General features: G+C 52.1%; 12 protein-coding genes across 12 annotated transcripts; 7 read left to right on the forward strand and 5 right to left on the reverse strand.

Annotated features, from left to right (window-relative positions):
• Nucleotides 1–34: 34 nt before the first annotated feature.
• On the forward strand, nt 35–1173 carry T310_6073 (Vacuolar armadillo repeat protein Vac8; the record flags this gene model as incomplete). Its single annotated transcript, XM_013471071.1, has 2 exons — nt 35–782; nt 842–1173. Coding segments are annotated over 2 exons (1080 nt in total), but the record flags the coding sequence as incomplete, so codon positions are not given.
• Nucleotides 1174–1748: 575 nt separating this feature from the next.
• On the forward strand, nt 1749–2546 carry T310_6074 (3'-5' exoribonuclease; the record flags this gene model as incomplete). The annotated part of the gene is made up of 1 exon (XM_013471072.1): nt 1749–2546. One exon carries the CDS (start codon nt 1749–1751, stop codon nt 2544–2546), a length of 798 nt encoding a protein of 265 aa, XP_013326526.1.
• Nucleotides 2547–3053: 507 nt separating this feature from the next.
• Nucleotides 3054–7006, reverse strand: T310_6075 (Ribosome biogenesis protein Ria1; the record flags this gene model as incomplete). The annotated part of the gene is made up of 8 exons (XM_013471073.1): nt 3054–3137; nt 3329–3365; nt 3518–3806; nt 3870–3889; nt 3959–4192; nt 4260–6787; nt 6854–6874; nt 6944–7006. 8 exons carry the CDS (start codon nt 7004–7006, stop codon nt 3054–3056), a joined length of 3276 nt encoding a protein of 1091 aa, XP_013326527.1.
• A 424-nt stretch (nt 7007–7430) lies between these two features.
• On the reverse strand, nt 7431–8000 carry T310_6076 (uncharacterized protein; the record flags this gene model as incomplete). The annotated part of the gene is made up of 2 exons (XM_013471074.1): nt 7431–7909; nt 7970–8000. 2 exons carry the CDS (start codon nt 7998–8000, stop codon nt 7431–7433), a joined length of 510 nt encoding a protein of 169 aa, XP_013326528.1.
• A 493-nt stretch (nt 8001–8493) lies between these two features.
• Nucleotides 8494–10169, forward strand: T310_6077 (Cell cycle control protein (Cwf8); the record flags this gene model as incomplete). The annotated part of the gene is made up of 5 exons (XM_013471075.1): nt 8494–8506; nt 8567–8611; nt 8666–9107; nt 9157–9620; nt 9703–10169. 5 exons carry the CDS (start codon nt 8494–8496, stop codon nt 10167–10169), a joined length of 1431 nt encoding a protein of 476 aa, XP_013326529.1.
• Nucleotides 10170–10673: 504 nt separating this feature from the next.
• Nucleotides 10674–12068, forward strand: T310_6078 (uncharacterized protein; the record flags this gene model as incomplete). Its single annotated transcript, XM_013471076.1, has 3 exons — nt 10674–10721; nt 10826–11748; nt 11786–12068. The coding sequence occupies 3 exons, from the start codon at nt 10674–10676 to the stop codon at nt 12066–12068; spliced, it is 1254 nt and encodes a 417-aa protein (XP_013326530.1).
• A 1326-nt stretch (nt 12069–13394) lies between these two features.
• Nucleotides 13395–14766, forward strand: T310_6079 (U1 small nuclear ribonucleoprotein 70 kDa; the record flags this gene model as incomplete). The annotated part of the gene is made up of 4 exons (XM_013471077.1): nt 13395–13656; nt 13726–13853; nt 13916–14009; nt 14087–14766. The coding sequence occupies 4 exons, from the start codon at nt 13395–13397 to the stop codon at nt 14764–14766; spliced, it is 1164 nt and encodes a 387-aa protein (XP_013326531.1).
• Nucleotides 14767–15694: 928 nt separating this feature from the next.
• T310_6080 (60S acidic ribosomal protein P0) lies at nt 15695–16511 on the reverse strand (the record flags this gene model as incomplete). The annotated part of the gene is made up of 2 exons (XM_013471078.1): nt 15695–16295; nt 16402–16511. The coding sequence occupies 2 exons, from the start codon at nt 16509–16511 to the stop codon at nt 15695–15697; spliced, it is 711 nt and encodes a 236-aa protein (XP_013326532.1).
• A 299-nt stretch (nt 16512–16810) lies between these two features.
• On the forward strand, nt 16811–18356 carry T310_6081 (Mitochondrial distribution and morphology protein 10; the record flags this gene model as incomplete). The annotated part of the gene is made up of 2 exons (XM_013471079.1): nt 16811–16907; nt 16969–18356. The coding sequence occupies 2 exons, from the start codon at nt 16811–16813 to the stop codon at nt 18354–18356; spliced, it is 1485 nt and encodes a 494-aa protein (XP_013326533.1).
• A 542-nt stretch (nt 18357–18898) lies between these two features.
• On the reverse strand, nt 18899–20112 carry T310_6082 (Triose-phosphate isomerase; the record flags this gene model as incomplete). Its single annotated transcript, XM_013471080.1, has 6 exons — nt 18899–18924; nt 19078–19292; nt 19358–19470; nt 19539–19613; nt 19687–19966; nt 20075–20112. 6 exons carry the CDS (start codon nt 20110–20112, stop codon nt 18899–18901), a joined length of 747 nt encoding a protein of 248 aa, XP_013326534.1.
• A 925-nt stretch (nt 20113–21037) lies between these two features.
• On the reverse strand, nt 21038–23040 carry T310_6083 (uncharacterized protein; the record flags this gene model as incomplete). Its single annotated transcript, XM_013471081.1, has 2 exons — nt 21038–22179; nt 22251–23040. 2 exons carry the CDS (start codon nt 23038–23040, stop codon nt 21038–21040), a joined length of 1932 nt encoding a protein of 643 aa, XP_013326535.1.
• Nucleotides 23041–23834: 794 nt separating this feature from the next.
• On the forward strand, nt 23835–24654 carry T310_6084 (uncharacterized protein; the record flags this gene model as incomplete). The annotated part of the gene is made up of 2 exons (XM_013471082.1): nt 23835–23988; nt 24140–24654. 2 exons carry the CDS (start codon nt 23835–23837, stop codon nt 24652–24654), a joined length of 669 nt encoding a protein of 222 aa, XP_013326536.1.
• Nucleotides 24655–26212: the final 1558 nt, after the last annotated feature.

Genomic DNA, 26212 nt, shown 5'->3' on the forward strand with positions numbered 1-26212 from the left:
GTGTGGATATTAATTAACCTGCTTTGGGTCAGATGACAACCGGCAGCAGCTAGTCAATGCTGGTGCCATTCCAGTCCTGGTGCAGCTGTTGTCGTCGCCCGACGTCGATGTGCAGTACTACTGCACGACCGCCCTCAGCAACATTGCTGTTGATGCCGCCAACCGCAAGAGACTGGCTCAGACCGAGTCCCGGTTGGTACAGTCCCTCGTGCAACTCATGGATTCGTCGACTCCGAAGGTCCAGTGTCAGGCGGCCCTGGCTCTCCGGAATCTGGCCTCCGACGAAAAGTATCAGCTCGAAATCGTCCGGGCAAAAGGTCTGCCACCGCTGCTACGACTTCTCCAATCCTCCTACCTGCCGCTCATCTTATCCGCCGTCGCCTGTATTCGAAATATATCGATCCACCCCCTCAACGAGTCTCCCATCATCGACGCGGGCTTCTTGAAACCTCTCGTCGATCTTCTCGGCTCGACGGACAACGAAGAGATCCAGTGCCATGCCATTTCGACCTTACGGAATCTGGCTGCCAGTTCCGATCGCAACAAAGAACTTGTTCTTCAGGCCGGTGCGGTGCAGAAGTGCAAGGATCTGATCTTACATGTCCCGGTGCTTGTGCAATCCGAAATGACCGCTGCGATTGCGGTCTTGGCGCTCAGCGATGAGTTGAAGCCTCGACTACTGGCTTTGGATGTGTTTGATGTGCTCATTCCCCTGACGGACTCGGAAAGCATCGAGGTGCAGGGGAACAGTGCTGCGGCACTTGGGAACCTATCTTCCAAAAGTATGGACGGCCAATATTTTTTTTTCATTTCCAATGTTCCTGCTAACACTCATCTACAGTTGGAAACTACTCTATTTTCGTTCGGTATTGGACGGAGCCGAATGGCGGGATCCACGGCTACCTGACTCGATTCCTCGACAGCGGCGACCCGACCTTCCAGCACATCGCCATCTGGACGCTGCTGCAGCTGCTCGAGTCGGAAGATGCAAAACTCATTGAGCTGATTTCCAAGTCGGACGACATTGTCCAGCTGGTCAAGCGGATTTCCGATCGGAATATCGAGTCGGATGACGAGGAGACCGAGGATGGAGAAGGAGAGGTCGTTGCGCTGGCACGGCGGTCTCTCGAGCTCCTCGGCAAAGGGCCGAAACAGACCCTGGTTGAGGGCTAGTCTTTCTCTTACTGTTTTATATCTTTAATAGCGCTATACTTGTTCTTGCCTTTGATACCGTTGCGTCACCTGTTGCATGGTGTATTTCTTTTATCTGGACATTGCCATGGTGTTTTCAGCATTTGGTGTGCGAGCGTTTTCTTGATTGGGATGAGACTTCATTGATTATTGTTCATGCGTCCTGCTACTTACAGGGCTTATTGTTTGAGGCGCGTCTTACCACGAGCCGGGTCTTTCTTGTGTTTCGATGAACCGAACTTAATTCTACCGAATCGTCTGTAACAGCTATGATACATACTATATTCATTATGGACTGGAATATTGCATTAATTTGGTTTTTCTTTTTCTAGATATAGTCTACAAGCAGCTATTTGATAAGACTTTTTTTGATAAGCTTGGCGTAGTGCACGGAGTAGCTGCGGAGCTCAGCGCCGAGACTCCGACGGGTCACCGCGCAGGGAAAAAAAAACCATCCACAAAACGCGACCTTCTTCCTTCCAGCACACTTCAGCGTCAGCTCCCCACGCACGCAGGGTATTTGCACCCGCTGGCGATGTTGGCTCGTTAACTGGAGTATGGCGACGCCTTTGCCCTCTCTGGCCGTCCCAGGCCAACACCTCGCCCCAGCGTCGTCCTATGCGGCCGGCTCGGGGACATACGTGCACAACGGGGTCATCTGTGCCTCGATTGCTGGGCCGGTCTTCGTGGAGCCCACCCAGTCAAGACCCAAGGTGAAGCCCGTTCTCAGCGTTTCACGGACAGGCATCAACAAAAATGCTCTGCCCGCGGGCGATCAGGTCAACGGGCTCAGTGTCCACAACAAACCTTCGCCTCCGCTCGGCGCAAAGCCTGTGACTACAGCTCCCGCAGCACCCCGCAAACCCAGATATAACACCCTTCCGGCAGTGGATTCGATCGTGCTGGCGCGGGTGACTCGTGTCCAGAAGCGTCAGGCAACCGTGTCCATCCTCGTCGTGCTGGATGACGCCGGCTCTGCGCCTGGGTCTTCGCAGCAGACTGCCTCGGACAACGACAACATTGCCGCCATTCTCGCGTCGGCCGCCAACCCGGAGAACCACAACACCTCGGACGAGCTGCGGTTCCAGGCGCTGATCCGCAAGGAGGACGTTCGCGCCGTTGAGAAGGACCGCGTCGTGATGGAGGAGATGTTCCGGGTGGGCGATATTGTGCGTGGCAGTGTCATCTCTCTGGGGGATCAGAGCTTCTATTACCTTACGACGGCGCGCAATGACCTGGGGGTCGTCATGGCCCGAAGCGAAGCGGGTAACATGATGTATCCGGTCAGTTGGAGAGAGATGAGAGATCCTGTGACGGGGATTGGAGAGTCGAGGAAAGTGGCTCGACCGTTTTAGTGCACGACGCTGAAGTCAGCATTCCACCACATTTCAACCACATTTAGCGGAGAATAGCCAGCCGACAGGCAGAGAGGCTTTTTCGACACTTGCCTATAATTATCCTCTCCGAATGGTCTCCAGACTGAGACCTTTTCAAAGCTCGTCCCGGATGAGGGCGCAGAGCTTCAACGTCAGTCTTGGCGAGCTCTATTCACCAATGTCCAAATCTGCGAGACCGGCAAGGGCAGAGCTTGAAGATACAGGAAACAGATCAGCTCCCTACTAAAGTAGGGCTGATACGACCAGCACGCCGCCGAAGATGGAGAATTCCACAATGAGTCATCACTATCACTCGACACTACTAACCATGAACAATACAACTGATACCCATTATCTTAACCACGACTTGATTGAATGAATGAAGAATGAATTCATTGATCTGGTCGATCTCACCTGAGTCTCTATTTTTTCTGTTATCTTAACTGAACCAACCTCTCACACAACGAGAAGTTCATCCAAGTAATTCTATACCATGCCACAAACCTCTCCAGTATACATGGCCACGACCTTTTCCATGTCGGACTGTGTTGTCACGGGAGGAAGAGCGACCTAGTAGTACTAGTAGTATTAGTACTAGTACCCCTTCCCAAAGTCCTCTTGTCTGTTTTCATTCTCGATGGAACTTGGCAAAGGGTTCGTTGGAGGGGACAGATGTACAGTGTATCGTTCAACGTATGTATGTACATACATGTACGTAGATACGTGTGTATGTAAGTTGTATGAAGTTGATTGTTTCATACAGTACCGTCTGAATGAATCGAAAACGATGAACCAAGACTACTACTACGTGTAATATGCATTCGATTAATTACATTTCTACTTTTATCTTGTTTTATTTTCACCGCTTCAACGTCTTCTGCTTCTCCGCATCCACCAACTTCCGTCCCGCAGGGACAAGCCCCTTGCGACTCCGCACAGCATCCATATACCTCTTCGCCACGTTCTCCCGATCCGCCAACTCGCCCAGGTCCTCGAGCTCCTCCTCCGTGGCCGGAACCCAGAAGGGGTCCTCGTCCAGGGCCTCGAACCCCGCGAAGATGAGCTGCGGCGATGCCGCGCCCGACGTGCGCTTGCGGATCTCCTCTGAGAAGCCGAAGGATTCTGCCACGGGGAGGAGTGAGAGGATTGTGAAAAAGGGAGTGCCTTCTTTCATCATCTCGGATAGGATGCGTCCTCTTCGGCGGGTGATTACGCCGTAGACTCGGCCGAGGACTTCGGCTGTTTTTGAAGTATTAGTATTAGCAATCTTGTATAGATGTAGTGGGGACAGGGGCTGCTTACTTGAAGCTTGGATCTCGCAGCTGTACATCGCCAGTAAGATCCTAGGACTCCAGTCCAGAAAACCCTGCGAGATGGACTCCCGCACTAACCGGATCGCCTCGCCCGTCAGGCGCCCCAGGTCGATGGCATCCTCCTCGCCCGCGTGCACGGCCACGTCCTCCAGGAACACGGCGATCCCCTGCACGGGCTCGTGGCACAGCGGCCCTTGGCCCGTCGCCAGCTGGAACGCGTACGTGATCTTGTCCGCCAGATCGCGCACCGTGACCGTCTGTCGGGTTTGGTCTTCGTGATTTCTCTCGTATTGCTTGGGCTCGTCGGACAAGCTGCATGCCAATCGTCAATAAAATCTAATCTAATCTCATCTAATCTGTCAGGGCGTTATTTACTCACAATTTCTCGCACGAATTCGCAGCCGTAGCATCGACTAGGATATTCGGGCCTACTCGTCGCGGTCCGAATGCCGTGATCCTGTCGACGACGTTCTTCCACAGTTCGTCGTCTCCCTTCGTTTCGCTGAAGAGCTTGCGTAGCTCCTTCTTGAAATTCTCCAATGACATGGCGTTCCTGTCCAGGGACTCGTTGTTCTCAACTTCCTGGTTCTCAATGCTCTCGTTTGTCTCCTCCGCTGCGGTGGACGATTTCTGGCCGCTCCTCGCTCGCCGCTCTGATTGTAGGCGTTTGATGGTGCCGACGTTTTTGGTCAGGAATTCCGTGACTTGAGCGGGCAAGGGTACAACTCGCAACTTGATCGTCAGCTGTTTCGACGGCGATGCTGCGAGAACCCCGCCCCTGCCCAGCTCCGGGTTCTTGGGAGCAGCCATCTCCGGAACGCTGACGATGCTCTCTCGATACGGAACGATGGGCTCGCCCGCCTGGATCTCGCATCTGGCAAACCGCTCCCGGAGATCCTTGAGGCACCGTTCCAGATGCAATTCGCCTGCCGTCAGGATGACATGCTCGCCACTGGGGAGAACTTCGTACTGTGCACATGGGTCGCTTTGCTCCAGGAGTCGGAGACCGGTAATCATCTTGTTGAGATCGCCCGGATTCACTGGCTCCAACGCGACGCGTACAATCGGTGGACTTGTCATGGACAGTCCGGCTAAGTTGATGCCGCCCTCCACCTGGCTGCAGAGCGTCCCTGTCTTGAGGACGTGGCCGGCAAGCCCTTCGATTCCAAACACAACGCCCGCAGGAACCGATTTGAGCGGCTCCAGAGTTCTCCCCATGAGCAGATACAGGTTCGTGATCGTGACTTTCTGCGGTTCCGGGGTGGCATGTGGATCGGCTGGCGAGAACTTCGGTGTCAAGACGTACACAGAATCGCCGACAGAGAGTGTGCCGGAATACAACCGTGCGAAGCCTATCAAGTGTTCCCGGTCTACCTTCTCCTCGGTCTGAGACGGTTCCGTATCCAAGCTGGTAGTTGCAAGGGCAGATGTAACCCGAGAGAATTCGTCGCCTTGCTCGTTTGCCTCCGCCTGCAGTCTCGCTATCTCGTCTCTCTTCTTGCGCGCAAGTTCGCGGGCCTCGTCTGCGGTCAAGGATGCCCCGACTCGTTTTGTGTTCGACGGAAGCTCGCTTTCGGGAATTGCTACCATCTTGCTCACGTAGGCAACGACGGGGTCTTCGCTGCCCATTTTGAAATTGATCATCGCGTCCCGGACTTTCTTGTCCACGTGTTCGGCCGCGGGGGATTCGTCAATCATCTCTGGCAGTCGTGCAGCTTGGGCAGCGCGGGGGCTTGGTAGATATTCAACCACGGACACTAACACGGCTGTTGATAAGGGCAGCCATGCTGAGAACAACGTAGTCATGATATTCCTCGAGTCCCTAGAACGTAGTATGTGAGGCGGTATGGTGATATTCAGCGATTTAGTAATCTTTTCAAGCATCGCCGGGTCACTACTATAGTTAGCAAACTGAATCAATCGATGAAGAAGATGGATCCTAGCATACCCTTTCCCCTTTGCACCTCCTGTCGTTGCTTCGTAAGCAGCCCATATACTGTCCAATACCAATTGAACAAACATGGGCTTTAGAGCCCGGCCTTTCAAGTGTTTCTGGCCGAGCACTCTCTTCGTCTTGGGATCCAGGTAGTAGTCACCCCAGAGCGTCTTCTCCAGCACGGAGCGTTTCATACCTAATTTCCTTTCATATAGGCCTGCAAACTGTCGGACCGTGAAGGCCCAGCCATCGGTGGCGCTGCAGAAGATGACATTATTCTTCTCGGGAGCAAAGTAGATATCCTCGTCATCCCGCTCTTCGAACTCGTCGACTTCGGGATGCGGTTGCGAACCACCACCGTTGGCGGAATCATCTTGTTGTGCCTGCTTTTTGGCCTGGTCCCTCTCCCGTGCTGCGGCGGCATTGACGCGCTCCTCCATCCTCTCGCGCCACAGGAGATCTTCTTCCATCCGCTCGCCCTGGTAGAAGCTGCCGATGACGGCATTCACCTGCTCGAGAAGCCTGCTGAGGTGCGAATACGCCTCTGCCGGGCTCATCTTCAGCTCGGTGATCAGCCGGTCCATCTTGTTGATCACCAGCAGCGGCTTCAGCTTCTCCACCCACGTCTGGCGCAGCACCGTGACGGTCTGGCTGCAGACGCCTTCCACGGCGTCAACGAGCACGAGAGCGCCATCGCAGAGCCGGGATGCCGTCGATACTTCGCTGCTGAAGTCGATGTGTCCCGGAGAGTCAATCAAGTTGATCAGATACTCCTTGGTCTCGGGTGCTGCGTCGGGAGCAGGGCGTCTCAGCATAGAAAAATAGAGCGAGATGGCAGATGACTCCATCGTAATGCCCCGCAGCTGCTCATCTGGCCGGGAGTCGAGGTACCGGATCTTGCCCGCCAGCTTGGGCGAGATGATGCCATTGGTGGCGATGAGACTGTCCGTCAGAGACGTCTTACCGTGATCCTGAACGAGACAGTAGATTCTTAGATGACAGTTCCCAGTAGCGTCAGAATCGTTATAGATACTTACTACGTGGGCTAAGATGCATATCTGCGACGAACGTTAGCATATAAGCTTCTTCGGAAAGTGGCGCGGGGTGTGGAGGGGCAGAAAACATACATTTCGGATATCATCAGGTTTTCCCTGGAGACGAATGAGATCCTCGACGTTAACGACGGGCATCGTGAAAAGCTGCTACCTGCGTCGCTCGCAGGCATATAGCAGATATTTCCAGCGCCTGTCGTTCGCAGGGTAATAACATATGACTGCGGGCGGCTCGGAGTGTTTCTCGTATGGATGGAAAATTTATATTTCCCGGAACATCGACCCGGCATAAATGGTCGAGAAGGCAGGAAGGACATCAATAACCATAGACTACGCACCCAAGCTCGACTATTGACAGAGTTAAATCTCAGGAGTGGCAGACGTTACAATATCTCGAGTTGCTGATTTCCTAACCTAAAACCTAGGATATTGTTACAGATATGGTGAATACGGTGACACAGGTCTATACGAATTCTTGATTAACTACCACGCTATCTCAGCAAGGCAGAATTATATTCCAAACCAATATATTAAATGTGCAGGCCGTACGGCCAGAAAACGTTTAGTTCTCCTCTGCATCATCAAAGGAGAGTTTGATCTTCTTCTTTTTCTGCTTCGGTTTACGGGTCGACGGATTGTCTTCTTGCACCGTGTCGTTCTCTGCTACGTTTTCTTCTCCCACAACTTTGGCCTGCTTTCTTTTCTTCTGGCCTCCGATTTCAGCCAGTTTCTGCTGGGATTTTGGCCCGTCCTCCTCTGTGTCTAGTGTGTCCGCCTCTTTCTCTGATGATGCCTTAGCTTCGGACTCGGACGGCAAATTGTCCTCTTGGCCAGCATTTTCGTCCTTCTTTTCTTCACCGCGTACTAGCGCCTCATACTCTTCCATGGAAAGATATTCGTTCGTGCCCTCGTAAACGTATGTTGGGCCATCGTCGTCATCGTCCTTCGGTCTGCGCGGGCGTTGCTGAGATCGCTCGTGGCGGAAGTCTACTCCACCGTATTGACTTCGAAGCTTTCGAAGGAATGATGGCTCATTCGCCTCTGTAGTGCATTAATACGTTAGGAGAAAGTCTACAGCAAAAGGAGCTAGAGACTGCGTACCGTAGCGCAAATTCTTCGCGTTGAACGCCATGGGCGCCGAGAATCTGTGAAATACGTGGGAAAAAGGAGCTCAGAAAACCAGATTGAGCCCACTGCTGAAAATGAACCGAATATTGTCGTCAGGTCATGATTGGACTAAGGATGTTGGACTTTGGCAAGTACAGCAGGACGAGAATCAGAGGCACATGTGTTGCGGGAAGAGGATCCAGAACGGCACCGTTTTGCCTTCCAGAAAGAACGATATGACTACATGTGAGATATAAAGATCTGGAACCACAACCAAGCCAACAAGCCTGGCTTGTTTATCAGTCAATCATTCGAGAAGGGCGAGAGGCGAGGGTGCTGAGATCTGGGGTGGGATCTGAATTAACCAGTTAGCGCGGCAACGGCCGAATTAGATTGGTCGCTGCGGCGCGGCAAGCCTTCGCGAGCGCCTGCAAGTCCAAAAGCGGTGCCAAAGCCTGGAGCTGCAGCTTTTGCCTTGAGCCGCAAAATCCTCAACATCCCTCACACGACCACCTATCATGCAGTGTGCAAGTAAGTCTCTGTCACATTGAGGCCAACTGCATCGAAGTTTACTAATTTTTCGAAAAATAGTATCCGGTGAGGCACCGCAGGTGCCTGTCGTCTCGACCAAGAGCGGTATGTTGCAATCACGAGAAGAGCTGAATAGCACTCGTCTCTGACGCAATTTAGGCAATGTGTTCGAAAAACGCCTCATCGAAGCTTATATCGCAGAGCACGGGAAAGACCCTGTAACAGGGGAGGAGCTATCGACGGATGATCTGGTGGAAGTGAAGACATCACGCATCGTTCGACCGCGGCCCCCTACGCTCACGTCGATCCCCTCGCTTCTCAGCGTCTTCCAAGAGGAATGGGATGCGCTGGCGTTGGAGACGTATCAACTGCGACAGGCGCTTGCTCAGACGAGGCAGGAACTCAGTACAGCTCTGTACCAGCACGATGCCGCGGTGCGAGTCATTGCGAGACTGACCAAGGAGCGGGATGAGGCTCGCGATGCGCTCGCCAAGGTTTCTGTTGGGGCAGCTCGTGCACCCGCAGGTGCCGACACTATGCAGGTTGATAGCACGGGGCTTCCACAGGCTGTGGTTGCCAGAATCGAAAGTACACAGGAGAAGTGAGTACTTTCTGCAAGTTGTCTCTTTGAACCCATCTGACCTCTGCAGGCTCTCCAAGACGCGGAGCAAACGCCCAATCCCGGATGGCTGGGCTACCAGCGAAGCGATTCAAGAGTACAAGCCCGCGCAGAGCACCGAATCGTTGTATCCAGGTGGGAAGTCGCTGGCTTTGGACCCAACTGGCGACCTCGTACTCGTTGGCGGCGTCGACGGTGTTGCTGGCGTGTACTCGCTATCCAAACAGCAGGTTGTCCAAACCTTGAAGGCAGGTGGTCCAGTCACGGATGCGGTTTGGGCTGGAAACAAGGCCATCGTGGCTTCTGCCACGGGCGCTGTTAAGGTTTTCGAAAATGGCACAGAAATCGCCAACTTCACGTCGCATGCTGGTGAAGTGACTGCTCTTGCTGTACACCCTTCTGGCGATATTATCGGGTCTGTAGGTGTTGATAAGAGCTATGTGCTTTACGACCTCACTACGTCTTCACCTATAACACAGATTTTCAGCGATTCCGGTAAGAGCCCCAGCCTTGCGCTCCTTTGATCCCCTATGCTTCTGCCTCTTCCACTCGAATACCAGGCTGATCTCATTTGCAGGCCTGATCTCTGCAAAGTTCCATCCGGATGGACACCTTTTTGCCGTGGGCGGCACGGACGGGCAGATCAAGATCTTCGATGTCAAGTCGGGCGCTGCGGCGGCGAGCTTCCCTATGTCTGCTCCGGTGACCTGTCTTGAATTTTCCGAGAATGGATACTTCATGGCTGCTGTTACGGAGAACTCTACGTCCATTTCGGTGTGGGACTTGCGTAAATCGAAGTTGCTCAAGGTCTTGGAGACGGGTACCAGGATCAGCTCTCTGAACTGGGACTACACTGGCCAATTCCTTCTGACTGGTGGACCTAACGGTCTGACCGTGCAGCAGTATACCAAATCCACCAAGGAATGGTCGGAGCCGCTTCGCAGTGCTGTGCCTGCAGTTGCAGTGGCATGGGGGGCGTCCGCCCAGAGCATATTGGCGCTCAATGAGGAGGGTGTTATCACGGTGTTGGCGTCACAAGCATGATACCTAAATTGTTATGGGTCATTGTACTTTTAGTTTTGTTTCTTTCTTGCTCTGTGTCCCAAAGGATAGCTTCTCTGGTGATTTAAGGTCCTAAGACTGGATGAACAATAGTAGTGTCATGTGACATCCGTCCACATTCCTTTCTGTATAATTCACACCATCACCATCGTTGAAATTGCACTAAGCAGGTGACTCCTTGTCACCATACCAGCTGGCGCCTGTGTGACCTGAATTCAGGCTTCGTTGGTCTTTGATGTTGGGCTTTTTGCGCCGACATGTCCGCCAGCTTACAAAAGGCTCGGGATGCCACCTCCAAACTACTCCACCAACGCGGCACGCCACTTCCAGGTAACCTAACTCTGGCAGCCAGCCGGACGTAGCAGTGGACTCGGGCTCAACCGACCCATCTGCACTTCCTCCCATTCTTTGCCTCTCCACCCTCCTTCTCCTTCCAGGCCCCGTTCTCATCGATCTCCATCATTTTACCTGGCCACCAGAACTGCTATGAATGACGATCCCGGTGTGCAGTTTTTGGCCGCCAGGTCCAGAAAGGTACGAGAAGGGAGTCTCTTGCGGGACAGGACATTGGCCGTCTGTTTCGTCGGTGCGGCAGCATGAAAGCGTCTTGCTAACGATTTCTTTGTCTCAACTCGCAGAGATCCCATCGTGAAATGTCTGATTCGCACCATGGCAGCCAATCGTCCTGGCCGCAACATGGAGAACCTTCAAGCTCTTCCAGTGCTGCTCCCCGGGAGCCACATCGTCTTGCGCTCCCTCCGCTGCCCCAGATGAGGTATCCGGGCGATGGATACGACTATCGCCGCCCAGTCATGTCGTCGTCCTCTCAAACAGAGAATGTGATCGATTTGACGAACGAGCCCGATTCACCTCCTCAACCGACCCGCAATAATGGCCTTAGTCACCGACCACGTAACCATCGCCCTCCTCGATTTGGGAGGAATATCATGGCCGATGTCGTTGATTTGGAAGAGGAGCCTGATCCTGCACCACCACCTCCTCGTCGTGATGATCCGCCCAGCAGCCCCGAAGTACAATTCGTACGAGCTACCGTGCGGCCACAGAGGCCACAGAGGCCACAGAATGTCGCCTCCAGGGCCCGGAGTTTCATGGGCCGATCCAGTCTCTTCGATATGCTACGGCTTCGACCATCTAGATTCGGCTCGAACGACATGATATCGGGAGAGGAGGCTTTCAGACGGGAAGTGGCCATGCGTGCACGGGACTTAGCAACGCGACATCAACCGCCCCATGGGGTAGACACGTTATGGATTGACGACGGTCATGGAGGAGAAGGCGTTGATCTTACCATCGACGTGGACATGGATGTTCCCTTTGGAATGGATTACCAGGTACCTGGGTTTGCAATGGGAAATCGATCTCGCCCTCCTCAGTCATACAAGCCGCCCAGCCCGCCTCCCGAAGGGTTTACAAGAACGGCGCACGAGGACGATGTCGTGGTCTGTCCCAATTGTGATCATGAGCTGGGAACGGGTGATGAGATCAAACAGCAAATCTGGGTTGCAAAGCCTTGTGGACATGTTCGTGGTTCCCGTTACCGGTACTGTGATACTCTTTTTCTAACTGGTTTTCTATAGGTTTACTGTGGAGAGTGTGCCAAAAACCGCGCCAGAGGGAAGAAGGCTCAATCCTCGCAGACAAAGACGAAACATTTTTCAAGGTGTAGGGTTCCTGGCTGTGACAAACCAGTCAGTGCCCCAAAAGCGATGTTTCAGATTTATCTATAAACCAGAAGAACCACCCTACTCGAGCAAGGGATTGGCGGGCTCATTAGCATGGCATCTGGCGTTTTACGGGTTTTGCATAGATTTATGGCGGATGGGTAGTCGTTGGACTGGGTTCCTTTTTCGTGTGTTTTGATTGCTTTCATCTAGATACCCTCATTGCGGTTGTTTTTGGGTATTTATTCAGCAGGTTTTATCTATGATATTATCTCGAGAACCTGATTATAGTACAATGAATATGGCTTTTCAAGGTTATCATGAAATTTTTAGCTCCTTTCCTGGTTAATATTGCTTAAGTTTGGGAAGGGTTCACACTCCCCTAACTCTCTTAATAAAAGAGACACATTCGTACACGCTTTTGCTCAGTGACAAAATTGATCCTTTTATATATCCCATTCATGATCAAGCTCGACGACTCCAAAAAAGAGAGAAAGAGGGAAAAGACAAGTGTGATATAATACATGAATGCCGCCGACTCGTAAAATGAACGCACACTCCTTCTAACACCAGTTCCATAATGGTCTAGAGCACTTTCAAGTCTCCGTGGTATGGTGACCAGATACCTCTGACACTCTCGTTCAAACTCGTGACCGGCTTCTTCGTCCTCTTCAGCTTCTCGCCGCTCGCCTCCTTGAGGAGATTCGCCTTCTGCAGGATTTGCTCTTTCGTCATGTTCCGGACGCAGATGGCCTTATGCCGGCCATTGATGTAATGGCCCTTGATGACGGGGTGTTTGTTCGGTCGTGGGGAAACGCGGATCTCGATCTGAGGGTTGGCCTTTGCGAACGAGGGGAGGTCGTGCTTCAGAAAGGAGCTGCAACAATAGATAATCAAACCCGGTCAGAATAATAGATAGTTCGTCCAGATAGTTGAGATGCCACTCACAGCATGCCCCGTGAGCTACCGGCCCAGTCGCAATAGTGAAAATCCATCCTCTTGCATTGTAAGATGAACGCCCCGACGCCGTTCTAGAACGAACGAATTTGCTTGTCAGTAGACGCTCTCGGTTTCATCTGAAATGAGGGTAAGCCGTACTCGGGCCTGGGTCACCGTTCGTATCCCTTGCACCGGCATTGCTGCGGTTTTCTGTCAGCCGTCACTGTCGAACAGCTGGTGATCGCCTGCTTCGGGGAGTTTTCGATGGACCGGGCGGTTTTCATGGACTTCCGATTGCCGGTGTTTGGTTGGTGGAAACTGCCGAGCGGCTATCGCGTCTATGTGGCGCTAACGCCAGAGTCTCAGCTCACCCGCAGCGACGCGAACGAACTTCCGTACTGATTCTCATCTCGACTCCTCAATGATGGCTTTTGACAGTTGAGTGAATTCCAGGCAGACCTCAAAACCTGGATATTCGTCAACCTCATCTGTCTTCATGTCCTGCTAATTACTTTGAATTTTTTTCTATTTCCTCAGTTCCTTAACCTCTGACACATCGCGGGAGGTCAGTAAGTAACAGCGCAAAATGACTGACAAGCTCCCCCCAAACCTTCTTGCCCTCTTTGCGCCGCGCCCACCTCTTCGCTATCTCCCTCCCATCGATCGCGCACCAGATGACATCAAGAAGAGTAATTTGGAAGGCGTCGCTGGCTATGTGGAAGAACTGAAGAAGTATGGCGAGGAAGTTCCTTACCATCCCACCGAGTGTTGGCTTCAGCGCAAAGCACGGTTGAAGGCGGAGAAGAAGGAGCGTATAGAAAAACTCTTGACAGAGGGCGTTAAGAACTGTAGGAGTTTCCCACCCCGATGGCATCTTTGTGTTCTGCCGAGTCTTATTACTGACGTATCCCATCTAGATAACCCGCATGCTGATCCTAACATTCGAGGGGACGCGTACAAGACGCTTTTTGTTGCTCGACTGAGTTATGAGGCGAAAGAGTCGGATTTGGAGCGAGAATTCGGCCGCTTTGGACCAATTGAGCGGGTGAGTAATGTCGCTCTTTTTTGAGATGGTCGTGTGCTGCTTGCTAACTTTTGACTCTGTAGATTCGAATTGTCAAGGATACGCATAACCCAAACCCAAAAAAGCCTCATCGAGGATATGCGTTTATCGTCTACGAGCGTGAAAAAGATATGAAAGGTATTGTCCCCGCCCCCTTTGACTTAGTCAATCAGCAATGATTTTATGACTAACGCAACTCAAACTTGTACGATCAGCTGCCTATAAGGAGACTGATGGTATCCGAATTAAAGACCGACGAGTGCTGGTAGATGTCGAACGTGGTCGCACAGTCAAGGGTTGGCGACCCCGCCGCTTCGGAGGCGGACTGGGAGGACGTGGATATACTAAAGCAACGCCGGCTCGCCCACTCGGTCCTGGTGGGATTAATGCTCCATCAGGACCGGGAGGCTTTGGAAGCGGATTCCGAGGTGGATTTGGCGGCAGGGGAGGAGGAGGAGGCTATAACAGAGGATACCGCGGTGACCGTGGATTTGGTGGGCCAAGAGCAGGTATCGGATATCAAGGCGGCCGCAATGGATTCGGCGGTCAAGCTCCCCCTAATGCCCCTTCTGGTCCTGGAGGTGGACGAAGTGGCAGGTTCGATCGCGACAGAGAAGCGACAGGCAGCAATCGGGAACCGGTAAGACCTCGGGATGATCGTGACCGGCGGGATCGAGACCGCGACCGAGAGCGGGACCGAGACCGGGACAGGTATGGAGATAGAGATAGAGATCGTCGTGATTACGATCGTGACTACGATCGTGACTATGACCGCGACCACGACCGAGACCGAGACCGCGACCGAGACAGGTACGGAGGGCGAGACGATTATTCGCGGAAGAGATACCACGAAGACGACTCCTATGACGACCCTCGTGCTAAAAGGAGGTACTAAGCCGTCTCCATCTTCTGGCTTGTGCTTAGGCTGGTGGGTATCTTAGATAGCCCAGAGTGCTCCAATTCCCCTTCTCGTCCAAGGGTAAGGCCGGCCTGCCTATTTTGAGCAGCGTATTAGTCCAGGACCTACGGTGCAGCCGTAATCTCCATTATCGCCGACATTGGTCTCGATGATCTCTTTACTCGCATGGACGTCACTTTACGTGCGTGTGTCTTTTCAAAACCTGCAGGGGTTTCTGGTTTGCATATTTCAACCGGGCTGTTGCATTCCCCCTTTTTCTTTATTCTTTTATATTTGCTGCATACCCATGTTTCACTACGTCACCCCGTTTTTTACCATTCCTCTTCTGTCTTCTCATTCCACTTTTTCTTCATGTGGGGGTAAGTATACATGTATTTTAGAAGGGCACGAGTTTTCGTGCAGTCAAGATGGTTCCGAGGTTGCGAGTTGTGGAATGTTCTCTGAGCAGGTAAGAAAAAGAAAAAGAAAGATCAGGTAAGACATGTACACGACTTTGTGGGACATTACGGGGGAAACAAAGAAAGACAAGGTGATAATTTTTCATATACGGAGTAATTTTAGTACTATCTTCGGGTCGTGTCGTGTTAGAAACGAGAAAAAAAGTCGATGTGTTTACTCGTCAAGTAATATATGAGGTAATAATAATAAGTTTCATTTGCTTTTCTGTGCATTCTCCGTCATACGGGTCATCATTTCCCTATACACTGCCTACTTCCAAGCTTTTTTCTTTTTAATATCACCCAGTCGTACCATATCAAGAACCAGACGAAAAAAGAGACAAAACAAAACCGTACAATCAATCAATCAACTCCAGTGCGCCATACACCATTAGATGCTCAGAAAGAAGAAAGAAAAATTAGACACAAGAAAAGAGAAGAAAAAATCCCAACAGCAGTCCCGACTGTCATTGCTCGACTTCCATCTCTCCGTCATCTTTCTTCTCCAAAACGGTTACTTCGCCCGTCTTCCGGTTCCAGTGGGCCTTCATGGAGACGCGGAACTCTGCCGTCGCGATGCCAAACATCTTCAGCAGCGTGGTCTGTCTCGAGTCGAGGGTTTCACCTTTCCGGCACACGGGGTACCCTTCTTCGCCCTCGTTCAGCTCCAGCATGACCTTGCCCTTGACCAGCTTCGTGGGGACGCCCAGCCGGCGCAGCGTCGGCTCGACCGTGTGGCTGATGGGCTCGTCCTCCTCGAGCGGGATCTCGCCCGCGCGCGAGTACACCAGGCCGGCGGGGATGACGAAGTCGCGCGGGCTGACGGTGCCGGCGCGCGCAAAGTCCAGCGGGCGGAAGGACTCGAAGAACGAGAGGACGGACTGGGGATCGCGAGAGGTGAAGAGGAGGCCGATGGCGCCGGTCATGAAGGGGGAGAGCTGGTGCAGGTTCGGGGCGTATTCGGTCTCCGGGGTGTGGCCTAGGGCGACGGCCATGACTTTGGTCTTGCCGAAGAAGAGGCTGGACGAGACGTTAGCACAAAACAATAATAATAGCGATAGTAAACAACTAGAGGGAAGGTAGTTCATACCGGCTGTCTGAAAACTCGGCGCGCACATCCTTCAGGTAGGTATTGCGCATGTTGTCGACCGAGAACACAAAGAGATGGTCATACTTGTCGACGCATTCGCGGACGTTGGCGTAGATCCGGCGCGTCTGCTCCTTGTGGTTTTTCTTGGTCGTCTTGGACTCGTGGACGATCCGGGCGCGCTTGGAGAGAGGCATGGTGACGGTGGTCTCGATATGGCGAGTATCGACAGCGATCCAGCCCACCGGTGGTTATTTTTTCGATTAATTTTTCTGATAGGAAAAGGAGCAACGTTGATGCGGGCGCTTATCCGAACCCGCGCTAGTCCGCTTTCGGGAATTAGCTCTGCGGAGAACGACGCCGATGACATGCCAGGAGTATACGTTTATGTTATATACATGCGCTTGTGCAATTCAGCCAGCCATGAAGATGCGACATTGAAATTATTCTACTAGTTATATCTTTTTCTTATCATGCTTGACCATCGGACGCGACGATGCTGGACTTCATGGACTATATCCAGCTCGCCTTCTCCGAAGCGACCAACTGGAACCGCGACAATTCCTATTCGGCCTTGACGGCCACTGCACAGTGTACGTGGACCACACATTGCACATACTGATAGCTCGATGATTAATTGGATCAATTGACTAGCGCTGCTTGACTTCCCTCTCCCTGAGCGCCTGCAGGTGCATCTCTCGTCGCTCTCGACGCCGCATTTTGCGACCACGTATACTCTCGGTACGGTCGGCCTCATCGATGGATCAATATCGTATCTGTTCAGCACCGTCCCCCTGAATAACACGCCGTCCAAGAGCGGGCTCATTCCCCTGCGGAAGCTCGTCCCCGGATACCGTCAGATCGAGGCGCCCGTGGCACCCGTGCGCGATTGGGGATGGGATGCCATTCTCGACAGCAGCAGCAGCAGCAGTGATGGAAATTCAGATATCCAGCGGAAAGCGACGCTGTTGTATGCGACGCTGCACCTGCCTGCTCCTACGACTCTGACGGCACTCTTCCTGCGTCGCATCTCCCCGACGACGCAGTTATCGCTGGCCCTCTGCTCGACCCAAGGCCCGCCTCTGATCAAATCAGCGCCTCGGGCGGCGCTTCTCACGCAGATCTCGCACGACACGGGCAAATACTGCAACGAGTACCTGTTCAGCACCGACAACGCGCTGTTCGGCTGGCGAGGATTGTGGAATTTTGGACCCGATCCCCTGCCCGCGAAGGACAAGGGCTCCGCTCCGCCCCGCCTGTCGCTCCTTTCCGCAGGCGCAGAAGCGTACTACTCCCCTGTTTCTTCCATTGTGGGATTGTCTACGGGGCTGAAGTTCACGACACTCCCAGCTGCGACTGAACCGGCACCTTCGTCGTCATCATCGTCGTCTTCATCATCAACTTCAAATCACAATGGGCCCATCTCTACTTTCCCTTACACCCTCACGCTAACTCTCACGCCTCTCACGGGCTCTCTTTCGACGACATACTCTCTCCGCGCCTCTCCAAACCTCGCCTTCAGCTCCCGCTTCGGCTTCAACGTCTACAGCTGGGAAAGCGAGATGGTAGCCGGCTGCGAGTTTTGGCGCAAAAGCAGGCGCCCGGCCTCCCAACCACCACCAGAACCAGAGGACGACGGACTCGAATGGGCAAGACGCAAGATGGGCATTAGCAGGAGCATCAGCATCACCCCACCAAGCGACACCCCTCCCACTGTCTCTACTGAACAAAAGAAAGAAGAAAAAGAAGTAGAACAAGGCGACTCCGTCGTCAAAATCCGCGTCGACCAATCCTGGAACGTGCGCATCCTCTGGGAAGGCCGAGTAAAGGAACTCCTCGTCACGGCGGGCGTCTCACTGGGACCAGGATCCTTCTCCGCATTATCGTCCACGCCTTCATCGCCATCTTCCTCTGGAGGAGGAAGTGGTGGTAGTACTGGAGGCAGTAGTACTACTGGACAAAGCGCAGGTGGAGGCAGCGCTCCTCCTTCGCGATCATCCTACTGGCGAGGCGTCGGAGTGTCGATTTTGTATTCTTCTTGAAAAAACAAACAAACAAATAAATAAATAAATAAAAATAATGATAATGATTGTATATATAAATAAAACAAATAATAAGCGAGAATGAATCTGGGCCTCTGAACAGTTACACACATAGATAATAGATACCCAAATATACAATACCCGTACAACTCTAGGTTTCTCTCACTCACTCTCTCTTTTAGAGTGATCCTGATTCCGATTCGGATAGTGATAGTGATATGATTTATCCATGATGATACTCGATTAGTCGATCAGATTAGATTAGATAAGGAGGAGATGAAGTGTTATGCTTGATTGATTGATAGATTGATGGATAGATAATAAAACCGGCTGAACTTTCTTTTTTTATTTAAATATGATCTGTGGACTATTCTCTGGTGCCGTCACCAATAATAATCTTAATATTAGTATTAATGGGCTGCCATACATATATCGATGATCGACAGCCCCTACACATGCTTGTTTGTTTGAAGGGGCGACATCGTCTGTCTTTATTGCTTTCTTCTTCAGGCTGCTGTTTCTTTATATCAAGACTGTGGCTGCTACGACATGCTTCCTTGCTTGCTACCTACATAGATAGCATGTTTACCACATCTCTTTCTCTTTCTCTACTGATTAGAGTTGATGATGTCGACGACTGCGGATCGGAATTCCTCGTTAGTGTGACTCTCGCACAATTTTCGAATATTGGAACGAATGCAAGCTGGCTGGCTGGACTTACAGGCTGGCTTCAAGCTGGCGCCTCCCACGAGGAATCCGTCCACGTCTGGCTCCTTGGCCAGATCCTTGCAGTTCTTCTCGCTGACGCTACCGCCGTAGATCACCCGGGTGTTGTCCGACGCCTCAGGAGAGATCTTGTCAGCCAACCACTTGCGGATGGCGGAGTGGACTTCTTGAGCTTGGGCAGTGGTCGCGACTTTGCCGGTGCCGATGGCCCTGGGAGTTGTTAGATTGATTCTGATAATTGTCGCTGGAACAAAATTGCTTAAAGAGGATCCTACCAGATAGGCTCGTAGGCAATGACCACCTTAGCCCACTGCTCCTTGGACAGGTGCTCCGCGACGGCGTTGAGCTGTCTCGTCACGACCTCGATGGTCTTGTCCGCTTCGCGCTCCTGTATGCAGCATCAAGTTAATTAGAATGAGGTCCAGTTGTCTCCATACTGCGTCCGAGGTGGCTTACTTCCAGACTCTCACCAATGCAGAGGATGACGCTGAGGCCACCGTCAATGGCAGCCTTGACCTTGCGGGCAACAAACTATATATTTGCAAGCCAGGTCAGCACGGTTCAAACAAGTCTGGTGCAAATTGGAGACACGCAGATCACCTACGTCGTCGTCTTCCCTCAACAGCACCCTCCGCTCGCTGTGTCCGATGATCGTCCAGTCGATCTTGGCATCCCTCAGCTGCTCGACGCTAATCTCACCCGTGAAGGCGCCATTGGGCTTGTCGTAGACGTTCTGCGCAGAGATGGCGATCTGCGGGTCGGCCAGCTGGCGGGCCAGCAGCAGGTAGATGGAAGGCGGGGCAATGACGACTTCGGTGTTGGGGTCACGCTGGGCCTTGTTGAGGTTGTTGATGATGGATGTAATGGAGTCGACAACTCCATTCCTGATCGCCAAAGATCGTGTCAGAATGCTTCAATGATCCTGGGAGCATTTGTTGTCCCGAGGGAACAGGGACAGCAGAAGGATGAGGGGTAATGGCGGGGTATGGTACATCTTGAAGTTGCCTCCGACGAAGAATTTGCGAGGCATTGTGACTGCTTCTTGTAAATTACAGACGGAAGTAATCCAGAATAGAAAGCGATAAAGATCTGCAGTTCAGAGGAATGGCAGACAGTGACAGGTCTGGAGGGGAAGAGCTTGGGCCGAATAGATTTAATGGGAACGAAAGGGCAGCGGGCAAAGCCGGAGGAGACGGCAGAAATGATGGTCAAGGTTACTGCAGAGCGATCTGACGGCCTCTCCGCCAACCCGAACGTCCTGAATAATTGCTAGACCAGAGCTCTGTCTGTTTTCTGATTTCTACAAAGGCGTCGATTGTGTACCGCGATGTTGGTCCCCCCAGACTTACTGTATGAGAGTCCCGGTGAACCAGACAAACACAGCCGAGGGTGGACCCTGCTCAGTCGCCAATTCCCAATCGTCAATATGCACGTTTATCCTCAGTCATGATGATTGTGAAAATGCGATCGTCATGCTATAGGCTATAGGCCATAGGCCATACATTGCTTTTCGAAACACTCCTGACAATCTAGACCAGCACAACACAATTTCATGCCAGAACGAAAATCCATTGGTAGCCTGGAAACTATTCGATGTATCACAATTCCTCTTGCGTCCATTCTTTCTTTTTTTGTGATCAAATCTAACCACCCAGTTAAGGGACGATAATGGCGCAAGATAATTAAGAAAAAAAAAACGAGAGAAAAGACATATGCCTGGTTTTGAGAATATGGAAAATACAAAGAACGCGAAGAGCGGAATAGTATCGCAGTGAAGAGAGGTTTTCTTCAGATAAGACAAATCGAGAAAAAAAAAGACAGAAAGAAGAAGAATAGAGGAAGGAGAGTAAAACACAGAGAAAGAAATCGAAAACTTTGGGCGACATTCCACCCCTGAGTCCATAAAGCTATAGCACCATGGTTCGAATCAACAATACAAAAACACAAACACATCACTATAGCAGGACAAGATCATCTCGAGCCAAGTAGTCCAAGTCATAGTCCAAGTCATGACGGAGAGGACGCGGCACGCGATGCGAGTGCCTACGGTTAAGGAGAAAAGCTTTTCCATACGCAAGGGCCTCGCGTCTGAGGCCCTCTTCCCTCAGCAGTTCATCACGGCGCCGGCGACTCTCTTCCAACAGGCGCGTTTTAATCATATGGTCCCGAGCACGGAGCTGCTGTTCTAACCAAAATTCATAATCTCTTTCTCGTTCCCGTTCGCGAATCTTCTCGTCAAGATCCGTAATGTCATTGTCAGGAATCGAGCCCAAGTCATCATGAATCACCCTGGGACGACCACGCCGATTGGAATAATAATGGTTTCTCCTGTCTGGCTCCCGACGCGCCCGCAGGCTACTCCCCGGAATGATATCAACGTAATCGTCGGAATAACGATGCTGACGGCCCCCACTGATCTTTTGGGACTGCCTCCGATAGCGATTGCGGTACGACGGCCCGTCTTTCCCCTGTTTCGAATGTCGGCGTTGAGGGTGTAGACTTCCTCGAGGATACTTTGGTCTCTCAAAGTTATCCTCTGGCAGGTCTTCGGTAGCTGAACTATCCTCATCATCTTCGAACCGCAGAGAGTCGTCATCGTCCTCCACGCTGCTGGTGTCCGGGGTGAAGTTTGGCTCCGGTGCGGGTATTTTGGGAGATTTGGGACTGTGGCGGCCCTGTTGGAAAACCTTGGGCGCGCCCATGTTGGCCTGGGGCTTCCGAGGTCGCTGAGCGAAGGTTGTAAACGGCGTGTTTGTATAGCCAGACGATTGTGCCGACGCATGCCCAGCAGCATCTCGCGAATGCAAGGGTGTCTTTTCCTCCCAGGTTTCGACGCCCACAGACCCTTTGGGATTAGCAGAGCCCACGCGATCGGACATCATCGCAGGTTGGCCACCAAAGTGTGCCTTCTGCTGCGGTGGCATGGTTCCCATGGTCGGTCTCTGTCCTCCCATCATGAAGTCTTGACCAGGTCTGTAGAATGGTTGTTGACTCTGTGGGTATTGGCCTTGTGGGAATTGAGCTTGTGGATGTTGAACCTGTGGATGCTGGGCCTGTGGATGCTGGGTTTGTTGTTGCTGAGCCTGTGGGGTTGGCCCTGTGGAAATTGAGCTTGGGGATGTTGAACCTGCGGATGCTGAGCCTGCGGATGCTGAACCGAATGCTGACCCTGCGGGTGTTGACCTGTAGAAGCCATAGAAGCTGGAAAGGCGCCTTGAACTGGACTGCGTCCAAACTGTGCGCTCATTCCAGGTATTCCCTGGTTGCCTTTGGACTCCGGATCAAGAGTTCCATTGACGACTTTGCTAAATGGACTCCTGGTAGACGACGATGATGAAGAGCTTGTGGCCTTTAAAGAGATCTCCGGTCGTAGCTTGCGCATAATCACGACAGTCAGCTCGACGGTCTTAACTGCCCCCAGGTAGGTTCCCTTTGGCCTTATCTCCTGTTTCTTGAGTTCCGCATATTCGCAAGTCCATTGGAACCGAGGGTCTTGTCTTTCATGGGCGCTGATCAAGTCGTTCACCTGAGCGCGGAGGGATTTCCCGAGACCTTGATACGGATCTATAGCCGATGTTTTCTTCTTACTGTCCCGAATCTTTTTCTCCAATGCGGCTTGAGAGCACGGTATTTCCTTCCAACATGCTTTTTGGCCATTCTCAGGCTCCGAGCGGCAAAATACCCATCTCTCGTAGAGAGGATTCAGGGAACTGCTGTCAAGCGGCTGCGAATATCTGGGGGGGTAATCTTGATCCACTACTACCTGAGTTTTTCCGGCAGCATTACTGTCCAGGTGAAGCTTTCCCATTCGATTGGCGAGACCTTCATCACCGACGGATTGTCCCATGGGCGGGACTCCACCTGGCATCGATCCTTGGGTGTGCCCCTGAGGGTGAGGGACAATCCGAGGACGCTGGTCGGAGAATTGAGGAACATGCATTGGAGTAATAGAAGGCATCATGTTGCGGGGATTCATGGCAACTTCCGAGGCCTGCAAGAGACTGCTTGCGTGGTGGGACCAGCCTCAATGATGAACGAGATGAACGAGTAGATAACTCCCTCTTCAACTTCTGTCAAGCTAGACTCAAGCCAGCAATTAAAGATTAAAAAAAAAAAGGAAAGGGCCGGGAAGAGGGAGTTCAAAAGAGAGTGAATGGAGGTGAAAGCTGTAGTAAAGTACAGCAGAGACAAGCCTGGGTCCAGCGAACAGGTAGTGTACTCGTTTTGCAACTAGGGATTAGCCAGTAACAAAATGCTTGACATGATGGCATTGGAAGGAAAGAGAGTGGGGTTTAGCCTAAATAAATACTTGCTAGCTTCCAAGCCTTGTCCTGAGGATGCTGGAGCCTCTTCTCATGAAGGAGGGTGGGATGGACACTTCAGCCTAGTACCGTTTCACAGAGGGGGTTTTGCTGTTATCCTGGTGGAATTAGTATGATAGGGATGATGAACATTGCTCAGATGTTTGTAGCCATGACAACGGCCTCGAAAGGAGATTTCTGCCTTGAGCAACACCCTGGTTGGATGGGCTGTAACCCCGGCTGATGAGTCGCCCGGCGAGAGGTCAAGGACTCGACCAACTGCCAGTTAGGGAGGGCATTGGTCCTTTCAGCTGCAGGCCATGCAGCTCACACCCAGAGGCTTTGCCCGACAAACAAGCGGTCTGAAACCCCCTGTCACAAGCGGGCGGAGTAAATTGGCTAGAATGCTGAAGGGCGTGGCGGCAAAGGGCTTGAAGGTTCCCAGACAGAGATGACTTGGCTAGCGCAGAAGAGGATCAGATGCCATCGCCTGGAGCGCCCAGTTGCGCGCAAGCTGGCGTTAAACAGCGTCGAAGCAGATGGTTGCACAACATTGCAGCTCCATCGTCTATCGTCCATCGTGAGAATCGCAAGAGGTGTAGAAGGTGCGATGGGGATACATAAGAGGGAGGAAGGAGCATAGCCACAGTGGGCAGTCAAGCCACATGCGCCCCTCCAGTGGCTGTGCTGGCCTTGTGCCATGGACTTGAGTCATCTGCGGGGACCAATCATCGCACTCGAACTACTTGCCCGTAGTGGCCCGGGCAATCCACCCGACGCTGGCACGCTGCGCCCCAGATGCCTGCCTTAGATTTCCCCGATGCCCCAGGCCAAGCAATGACTGCCTGCTCCTGTCTGTTGTATTCGAACCATGCGGCGCAAGGGTGGATGCAGAGAATGCATCTGCATTGACTGCATCATGTAGACATCTCTGTCATGCAGCCGGTTCACCGGTTAACCTTCTGGAATATTGTACAGTTCCGACTTTACCACCCGACAGTTTGCTGCAGCCTGCAGCCAAGATCCCCAGATTCACCCGGGCACAGGCCAGATTAGACAATACAATATCGATTGTTGCCTACATTTATCTTAATGCAGGTGTTATTGACAGCCTATCATCACTGATCCTGCTCCTCCAAGTTTTAAGCGAGGGTGGACATTCTTTCCATCCCTACACTCCTTGGAGTTTGTTAATCAAAGGAGTTGATTACATTGCCATCATGAGCCACTGCGGCCTCAGACAGACTAAGCCAATCTCTCGTGGCATTTAGTTGATCTGATATCCGGGAAAAAAGGGCCGAATTTGGATATTTCCTGCCTGCCTGTTGATAGTCAAATACAAGCATGTCTCGACGAACAGGTTGAATGGCTGTCATACAAGGTTGTCCATGGTCTGAGCGTTAGTGGTTGTGTATCTGTCCTAATCCACACCCACGGTGCGGTAGCAAACTTAATCGCGCATACTTTCTCCAAGCTGTCGTATCACCATCTGCAGACTGCATAGAAGAAAATACGTGGCGAAGCCCCTGCATAGAAGATGAATATCGATATGAATACAACCATCCAAATGTGAACATTTGACAAATACGTTAGTCAAGTTTCACAACATGTTGACTCGGTCGATGTGCATATGCCAGACATTTTCTCACAAGCCGCGCAGGTCAGGGGGGGAAAAAACCGGTCTGTGGAAGCAACGCTTCGGATTCAAATGTTGCCACCCTTAATAGCCCAATACTTGTCAGGTGGGCACACGTGTATGTACACAGCCTTGTGGGACCTTCACTGTTGGCCAATTAATCGAGGATTCGGACATGCATAATGGGATGGTAGTCCAAACCGGTGACTTGAGCCTCATTCTCATATCCATGCCTCGGTAGCACGGCACCATCCATGGAATTGGCAGAGATATATGCAAATTCAGAATTAATGACAGCATTCACAAAGATGCTGCAGTGGAGTTCCATCGCATCTTTGGCTCTTAACTGAGTCGGAAAATTTAACATGGAACTTGCAGGCAGTGTCCTTGCTACCCAATTCGGCAGGCGCGGTCGAGGAGCTGCCCCACGATCCACTGCCGAACGGCTGGCCAGTCAGACTGCGCGACGGCCATCACAGTACTCCGTAAGGTAGCATCAAATGCCTCCCTGACAAGCTTACCGTTACGGCCCCCGTTGGGCAGGATGGCGTTATATGCTGACAGTCAAGGTATATCCATGAATTGCAGTCCTTCAGCTGTCGAATCGAAAGACTCACCAGTGCATGAGCAGACACTTCTCTCCAGAATACATGCCCTCTCTCCTGTCCCTTTCAGCAGAGACATCATGATGATTATCACTGCTCATCAGCATGGCCAACGGGGCCAGAATTCCTTATCGTGTTTTCCGCCCTAAGCGGGTCGTCAATCCATTCCCAAACTGGCAGCTGTGCGCGCGCCCAGGACATTTTTATTCCAGCTTCGAACAATCGCGGTGTCCTTTAATCCCTTATCTCCATGGCTAATATAATGGGCTGCGCTGATACTGCGATAGCGGCTTTTTAATTTTTACCCGTGACAGCAGATTGCTGGCTCTGATCGTTGGGGGCAGTACCCTGAACCACCCTGGCTGATTTCGCACACGGCCATCGCGCACTCTCCTCGCAACGTCTCTCCCGATGCCCAAAGGACCTCGCACATGAAACCCCAAGAGAAACTGCAAAAAGCACTGTTGCGCGAAAGACCTCCCTAACGACCCCCAACTGGGAATTAGTGGTTCGCGACCAATTGAGCTGCGGAAAGAGGAATGATCTGGCCTCAGGCCAGAGATCCCAGCGTGCTTTTCCCCTACAGCC

The sequence above is a fragment of the Rasamsonia emersonii genome, assembly GCF_000968595.1.
Source record: "Rasamsonia emersonii CBS 393.64 chromosome Unknown ctg1118621760362, whole genome shotgun sequence".
NCBI classification, from domain to species: Eukaryota; Fungi; Ascomycota; class Eurotiomycetes; order Eurotiales; family Trichocomaceae; genus Rasamsonia; species Rasamsonia emersonii.